Source organism: Rhinichthys klamathensis, unplaced genomic scaffold, assembly GCF_029890125.1.
Source record: "Rhinichthys klamathensis goyatoka isolate OS25496 unplaced genomic scaffold, OSU_Roscu_1.1 h1tg000035l_1, whole genome shotgun sequence".
Taxonomy (NCBI): domain Eukaryota; kingdom Metazoa; phylum Chordata; class Actinopteri; order Cypriniformes; family Leuciscidae; genus Rhinichthys; species Rhinichthys klamathensis.
In genome coordinates, this window is record NW_026606583.1 from 4411758 (window position 1) to 4420073 (window position 8316).

The following is an 8316-nucleotide window of genomic DNA, read 5'->3' on the forward strand; positions in this document are numbered from 1 at the left end:
TTTAAAACACTCAGAATTGTTTTCATTAAATACTTTATTTAATGATCAAACAATTCTGAGTGTTTTAAATGCGGCATACGAATGAATGAATGAATGAATGTTGTATATGCTTGCCATTTGTATTCGATATATATTATTATAATATCCTATGAAATGGAATGAATGGTCAGTGGTCATTTGTGGTCAGTTGCGCCACCTACTGGTCAAGAATGTGAGGTGCCCCTCACACAAAACTGTAATAAGAAAAAAACAAATAGCCTATGGCTATATATAAGTATACACATTGTGCAAGTTTCTTGACATCTGTCAAATTAAGTGCCATTTGATAATTATTCATCTCTGTGAAGATTCTACATAGAAAAAAAAAATGTTAAGAATGGGCCATATATTTACCCCCTGGAATTGATTTTTAGGGGAATTTTGATTTTTTTTTTTTTTCTTAAATAAAACACACGATCTACTTTCCAGTCATGCCAAATCATTAATTATTTATTGAATTAATTATTTATGCATTTAACTTAATTAAAAAATATTGAAGTAGCTTTAATGGCAAAATGTCTTACATTGATACAAGATTACGTTACATTATTTATGTATGTATACACACAGATACACAGATGCACACATACACATTTACAGAAATAAATAAACAACATGGGAAAAACATTAATAAGTTGTTTGATCAAAAGACTTTTATTTTGAAAATTGGCTGTGTTTGAGCTTTCGGTGACGACTATCACAAAGTGATCACTTTGTTTTGCTTTCGTTTGCTGAAATAACATGGCTTTTCAGTGTCAGAGGGACAGTTATTTGCAGCAGGTATGCGGCTATTTCAGATTTTAAGACATTTGTAGCGCCAGAGCAGTGAATAAAGAGCATTAAGTGACCTGAATGTGTGAACACAGTGTTTTTAACGGCAGCACATGTCCAGCAGTGACAGCTGCAGAGATTGTACTTCTCTGCATACAGTTCATGTGTAATTATTACACATGTTGATTTGATATTAATCCAGAGTGTATGTTTAATATTGTGTAAAAATGCATTTGTCACTTCAGGAATATTTAGGTCAGCTACATACATTCAAACCAAAAAGTCAATGTTATTTTTGTTTGTGCACTTGCCTTTTACAGTTTGACACGTCTGTCGTGTCTTGCGTGCCTGCAGAATTGAAACTAGAGAATAATGGGAAAAAAGAAAAGCTGAAGGGTTTTAATGTGAATCTGAAAGACACGATTCTGTTTCCAGAGGGTGGAGGACAGGTAAGTTCTCTTTCTCTAATGTCATGCAATGCTGGTGGTAACTAGACACAATGTTTGAACAATCCCTAAATACATATTTTAATAGCATGAGCTTGATTTGAGATTGATGTCTTTTCATCATTCCCAGCCTGATGATCATGGGACGGTCGGTGGTGTCCCAGTCCTGCGTGTGGTGAGACAGGGTCCAGAGGCTGTGCATTTCATCAGCTCTGCCCTGGAGGAGGGTCAGGAGGTCCACATCAAACTGGACTGGGAGCGACGGTTTGACCACATGCAGCAGCATTCGGGTGAGGAAGGAAGGAATGTGTTTGAGAGAACTAAAACCTCACATATGAAATAAAATAATAGTGGGAAAGATTATTAAACAGTTTATTTAGACAAAATATAAACTTAAAAAAAAAAAAACATTTGCTAGCTTTTATGTCTTATACTATGATGTAGGAGAATATAAAACTCATATGAAGATTGAAGAGAAAAAAAACACCTCAGTTGTATTCAGATATCCAAACTGAGCAAAATATGCAATTTGGTGCAGTTGCTAATATTCATATGGTGAAATTCTGGAAGCTTGTAATTTAGCAATAGCAGACTACTTGCATAAAATGCATGTACAATTTAAATATAAGTTGTAAATCTATCTCCCAATAATACAGTATGTCTTAGTAAGATGATTTTTAAATACTTTTATGATAATAGTTGTGTGATCAAACCTCTGTAGTTTTCATTGTGGAAGCAAAGTATATAATGCAATGCAATAAATTATGATTGTGCGATGTACAAATAAAAGTTCCTCAATAGCCTGATAGATCATATTTGATACTCACATTTCAACATGATTTTTCTAAAAGATTATGTATGGATAATCAAGTAAACCCAAGTGGCTTCAGTCCAGTAAGTGTTCATCTAGAAATATTACTATATAAAAGCTTTTCCGTACAGTCATATTCACAATTTCACAACAAAACAACACATGTACCATGATCTAACAGAGGTTTTTACAATTGTACTAAAAGACCTTTAACATGCTAAAAAAGTATAAACTCATTAGATTGTACTACCATTACAATCATGTTGATAATTTAGAGGCCGAAGAAATTTGTTTGATACAGTAGGATTTATGGAATTAAATAAAGTTCAAACTGATTTCATCTCATACATGTTGTCTTTTTTTTAAAGGTCAGCACTTGATCACAGCTTTAGCTGAGACAATGTTTGGATACAAAACTACCTCTTGGTAAGAGCTTTAGTAGTATCTATTAAATGACTCTAAAATAAATTAGATTATCAAATGTTAAAGCATGCTGGTTATGAAATGATACAGGGAGTTGGGCCGTCAGCGGAGCAGCATAGAGCTGGACACAGCCTCGGTGAAGCCCGGAGAAATGGAAGCTTTGGAGGCTGCTGTGAATGAGAAAATCCGTGCACACATTCCAGTCACTGTCAACCTTCTGTCCATTGATGATCCAGCTGTGGAGAAGGCATGTGTGCATCTTCACAAATCTACTTTTAGTCTTTATTAGAAATCTCAAATACTACATTTACCTAAGTAGGTATGTAAGAATACAAGCCAAATCTAATCAGGCTTTGAAACGGCAGATATCTTCTGATTCTAACCCTAATTGATGGAGTGTTACTTTTCATTTCTTAAACAACACATCATGGCCATATTTCAGGATGACAATGTCAGGATGACATTCATCAGGCTCAAACTGTGAAAGAATGATTGTGAGAGAGCATCAAGGATAATTTTCACACATGAATCGGCTCCTCTGAGTCCAGATCTTAAACTCACTGAAAGTCTTTGGGATGTGCTGGAGGAGACTTTACAGAGTGCTGGACTCTTGCATTGCCAATACAAGATCTTGACCAAACATTGATGTCCCCTTGATAGAAATAAATGTTGTGATGTTATTTCCATTGAGAGGTGCATCAATTTTTATGGCCATGGTGTGTCTTCCTACATGGTTGTTAAAGAAATGAAAAGCTACACACTCCATCAATTAGGGTTATAAAAACTGTTGCCAAACATATAACATGGAAGAAACATAATAATCACTGCAATAATGATCCAATCATTGACTCTTAAAGGGATACTCCACGCAAAAATAAAAAAATTCAGTCATCATACTCACCCTCAAGTTGTTGCAAACCTGTATGAGTTTCTGTCTTCTGCTGAACACAAAGGAAGATATTTTGAAGAACGATTGGAACCAAACAGTTGTGGGGCACCATTGACTTCCATAGTAGAAAGAAAAAATACTATCGAAGTCAATGGTGCCAAAGTTCCAATCGTTCTTCAAAATATCTTCCTTTGTGTTCAGCAGAAGAAAGAAACTCATACAGGTTTGCAACAACTTGAGGGTGAGTAAATGATGACAGAATTTTCATTTTTGGGTGGAGTATCCCTTTAAGCATGTGCCTGTTTAAATCCAAAAAGTGACTTCTTTTTTTTGGCCAGGCAGTGTATTATCTGTCATATTCAAAACTTAAAACTATAATATGCATCTTTCAAACTATATCTTTCGAAAGTTTGGGTTTTATATTTTTTAAATAAGTCTCTCATGCTCACACGGCTCCTTTTATTTGATAAAAATAATAATAATAATAATAATACAATATGCTGATTTGGTGCTCAAGATGCATTGCTTATTATCAATGTTGAAAACAGTTGTGCTGCTTAATAGTTTAGTGAAAACCATGATACATTTTTTTCACGATTCTTTGATGAATAGAAAGTTTTAAAAAAAAACTGCAGTTATTTGAAATAGAAACCTTCCATAACAATATAAATGTCTTTACTGTCACATTTGATTAACTTTTTTTTAACAGGTAAGAAGCCGTGGTCTTCCGGACGACCATGCTGGGCCCATCAGGATCATTGACATCGAGGGCGTAGACGCCAACATGTGCTGTGGGACTCATGTGTCCAACCTCAGTCACCTACAGGTCAGTCCTTCTGTCCTTGTCAAGCACAATTTAGGTCATCTGATCTCCCAACTTAACCTGTCAGCCATAGTCTTCAGAATATTATTCAGTGATGTTCTGCTGTTTAATCACTCAAAAATTGTGTTTACATGCTCATTAGATTATAAAGATTTTGGGGACCGAAAAAGGGAAGAAGAACAAAACCAACCTGATTTTCATAACGGGCAACAGAGTGCTAAAGTATGCTGAGAAGAGTTACAACATTGAAAAATCTCTGACCGCCCTCCTCAAGTGAGTTATTCTCCTTTGAATCAGGTGACCTGTCTGCTTCTCCTCGACAAACTTAACGTTTGTTCGTGTGTCTATTAGGACAGGGGCTGATGAGCATGTTGATGCCGTGGACAAGCTGCAAAAGACGGTCAAACGTCTTCAGAAGGTAAGCTACTGTTGAACAAGTTAACAATGATTAATTTTTCACTTTAACAATTATTAATCATTACCCTGTGTGCTCCTGTGACAGAGTAATCTTACTATCCTGAGGGATATGGCGGTTCTGATAGCGCAGAACTTCAAAAACAAAACGGACAGAGGAAACTTCTTCAGCTTACACAAGTGCGTGCTTAACTTCTTTTAAAGTCTTATATCTGAGTGAAACAGCTTCTCGAACAAGATCAAATGTAGGGCGGGGCTTGATTTAGTCCATCGGATATGGATTGGATCAATGGATGGTTGTGATTTGCTATTGGACGATTGTCTTCCTAGTCCCTGCTAGGAAGTTATTTTGATTAAAGATTACAAGGATAAATGAATTTGAAAAATATTATGTCCAAAAATGAATTATTTATCAATTTCTGGGTACGTTTACACGACAACGATGTACTAAAAACGGAAACGTATTTTTTTGTTTTTCACGTACAGATGACAACTTTGTCAAAACAATAACCTGTTCACATGGATCCATGAAAAAAACTAAAAATGCTGTATTCTGCTGCCAGGCCAGTAGTTGGCGATGTCACTTTGTAAAGAAACACTGTACATATAAACTGAACACATAATGCGCATGACGTCATCGCTTTCACAAATTCACATTTGTGTAGTTTACATGGAGACCATAATGGTATCGTTTTCAAAAACTTGGGTTTTCAGGCTGTTGTCATGCAAATGATTGGCCAAAACGCATTAAAAAAAATTCTGTTTTAAGTTGAAACCCGTGTTTTGTAAACGGCCCCTTAATTTCATTGTGACTTTAAAGGTTTATGAGGGAATAAAATCAGCAAGAAATGCCGTTCTCAACCCATTCTACTTCCATAGCCTGATGTAATTCCAGAAAAAACAAGATATTCAACATGAAAATATTAGGGCATCATTGAAAAGTTCAGTCCATTTATCAACTTTTCTGCCTGTTGGTGATATTTTCACAGCAAAGATGGTGATAATGAGTTCATGAACATCATCGCAAATGAAATTGGATTTCAGGTGAACCACATCTTTTATCCCTGGAATAGAATATATGTGCACTGCAGTGTTATTCACAGATGCCCATTCTGGAGATTGACACGTAGTTTTTGCACTCTCATTGCTGTGCTTGTGTAGGACACAGTGATTTTCCTGACCGTGGGTGAGGAGAAGGGTGCAGGACTGTTCCTGCTCGCAGGGCCTGAGAATATCATCACTGAAGTGGGACCTCGGTAAGTCCAATACTCATTTAAGTCTTTTCGTACTGGCAATTTTTTTTTTTTACCCTGTTAAAGGGATTGTTCACCCAAAAATGGAAATTCACCCACATGTCGTTCCAAACCCATAAGACTTTCGTTCATCTTCGGACCACAAACGAAGATCTTTTTGATGAAATCTGAGAGATTTCTGTCCCTCCATTGACAGCTATGCAACTACCACTAACGCTTCAAAAAGTTCATAAAGAGATCGTAAAACTAATCCATATGAATTTAGCGATTAAGTCCAAATTTTCTGAAGAGACTTGATCACTTTATATGATGAACAGATTGAATTTCGGCTTTTATTCACATATACAAACATGTTCGCTTGACGTGCGAGAACTAATGAGGTTCATTCTCTGTTACGCAGCACGTTTGAGCTTTAGCAAGAACCAATGAGATTTGTTCTCGAGCGTCAAGCAGGTTCGGTTGAGCTTCTGTTTATGTTCGCTGATCAACAGAGGGACAGAAAGCTCTCAGAATTCATCAAAAAGATCTTAATTTGTGTTCCAAAGATGAACGAAAGTCTTACGGGTTTGAAACTACATGAGGGTGAGTAATTAATGACAGAATTAAAAAAATTTGGCATATGAAATAATAGTCTATTTTTTTCTAAAATGGAACAATTAATTGAACCTTTAGACAAAAAAAAGTTTTGCTACTGTGTTTTTGTTGAGCATCATATTTGATGCATCAGGCTTAATATACTATGATATAGTGAGAATATGGAGCTTACACACGAGGAGGAAAAAAATATGAATTTTATGCAGTTGCTGATATTTACAGTTTATGGCAAAAACGTAAGAGTATATAACAGTATAACAGAAAACTTGAATAAAATGCATATAAATATCAGTCGTCACTTTATATCTGCCAGTAATATGTTAAGATGATATTAAAATGCTTAGTTTTATGACCAAAGCCATTTAGTTTTTATTGTGAAAGCAAAACATATAATGCAATGCAATACAAAGATAATTGCGAGATGAACAAATAAATGTTCCTCAAAAGTCTGAATCATATTTGATGCATACATTTTAGCATGACTAAAAAAAAAATGATGTATGGATAGTCAAGTAAGTTGCTTCAGTCCAGTAAGTGTTCATCTTGAAATATTACTAACAATTTAAAAATGATTCTTATGTTTACTTCATAAATCAGTAAAGAGTTCACAGCAAAAAACATGCGTACCACGATTATTCTAAAAGGCCGTTTACTTGTTAAAAAAGTTTAAACTTTCAGTCAGACAACGGAAGGCATGTAGTCGATTGTGTAAAACAGGGTTTTCAGCAAAATTTTGATCATGTTAATAATTTAGAGGCTTTAGAAAAAGTGGCAACTTAATCTGGCCAAGGACCGCCCACTTGTGACTACCATTATCTTAAATACTTGATGCCACAGTAATCAAAAATAATTCAAATTACAGTCACTGTAAGCAGTTGTGCTTGAAACATGCACCACATTTACAGACAAAACTCAGGGGAGAACAATTTACAATTCTTCCGTCTTATTTACTGTCTACAGCTTTTGTTGCTTCTGCTAATATCCCTTAGCTTTAGAAGTATTTACACTGCCTGTCAAGGGAAGGATTCTGTAATAAATCAAATTGAATTGTTGCATGCAGAATTATGTTGTGTGGTGATGCTTCCAGTAGGTGGCACTCTTCTGAATGAAATGCTCCCCTGTTGGTGTCATGATGTGTAGAGTGTCAGAGCTGCTGCAGGGTAAAGGAGCTGGAAAGGCTGGACGTTACCAGGGTAAAGCCAACAGTCTGGTGAAGAGGGCAGAGGCTGAGTCCTTATTGCGGGAGCATAGCTGCAAACTCACCGCAGGAGAGGAGTAAAACAACCGCAGACACATGCTGACATACAGGTGCGTTGATGATGATCCAGACTCTGTCTACACTGAACACATGCATGATACATGTGCATCAAGCGCATCAAAACTAGATAGTGCCGTGAGTTGCAAGGAAACTCTACATGAAAGCCCACAATGTGTCGCAAAGCTTCATTTTACACCTTTAGTTGATAGATGCTCCATTTCTACTTGTGATGCACTACATAAGTGTCACAGTCCCGTTCAGTTTGTTTTAGGTTCTTGGACTTTCTGTTTCGTTTACATTCATCATGTGTGTTTCTGATTCTAGATTCCCACCACGCATCAGTCACCATGGACACCAATCATCACAGCTGTTCATCATTGACTCATCATCACTGTGTATTTAAGTTCCTCATTGTGCTCACTTCAGTGTCCGGTATTGTTCGTTACATGGATGTTGGCTGTATGTTAAATAAACCTTGTGATGTATACTCATCATCTTCATCACTTTCTACAGTAAGTACTCCAGCCAATTAATTTTTCCTGTCCATCCAAATAATTTATAAATATTAATTGTTTCTTTCTCCCACTTTTTGTTG

General features: G+C 36.1%; 1 protein-coding gene across 1 annotated transcript; it reads left to right on the plus strand.

Annotated features, from left to right (window-relative positions):
- Nucleotides 1-731: 731 nt before the first annotated feature.
- aarsd1 (alanyl-tRNA synthetase domain containing 1) lies at nucleotides 732-7779 on the plus strand. The gene is made up of 12 exons (XM_056245951.1): nucleotides 732-819; nucleotides 1131-1259; nucleotides 1387-1546; nucleotides 2436-2493; nucleotides 2581-2737; nucleotides 4089-4205; nucleotides 4345-4475; nucleotides 4554-4620; nucleotides 4705-4796; nucleotides 5606-5660; nucleotides 5778-5872; nucleotides 7604-7779. The coding sequence occupies exons 1-12, from the start codon at nucleotides 781-783 to the stop codon at nucleotides 7740-7742; spliced, it is 1239 nt and encodes a 412-aa protein (XP_056101926.1). The 5' UTR covers nucleotides 732-780; the 3' UTR covers nucleotides 7743-7779.
- Nucleotides 7780-8316: the final 537 nt, after the last annotated feature.

Bases quoted from the DNA above. Each gene is read 5' to 3' on its own strand.
- aarsd1 (XM_056245951.1), top strand. From the start codon at position 781: ATGGCTTTTCAGTGTCAGAGGGACAGTTATTTGCAGCAG. The intron at 820-1,130 runs GTATGCGGCTAT...TGCCTTTTACAG, and splicing joins GGGACAGTTATTTGCAGCAG to TTTGACACGTCTGTCGTGTC. The intron at 4,476-4,553 runs GTGAGTTATTCT...TGTGTCTATTAG, and splicing joins TCTCTGACCGCCCTCCTCAA to GACAGGGGCTGATGAGCATG.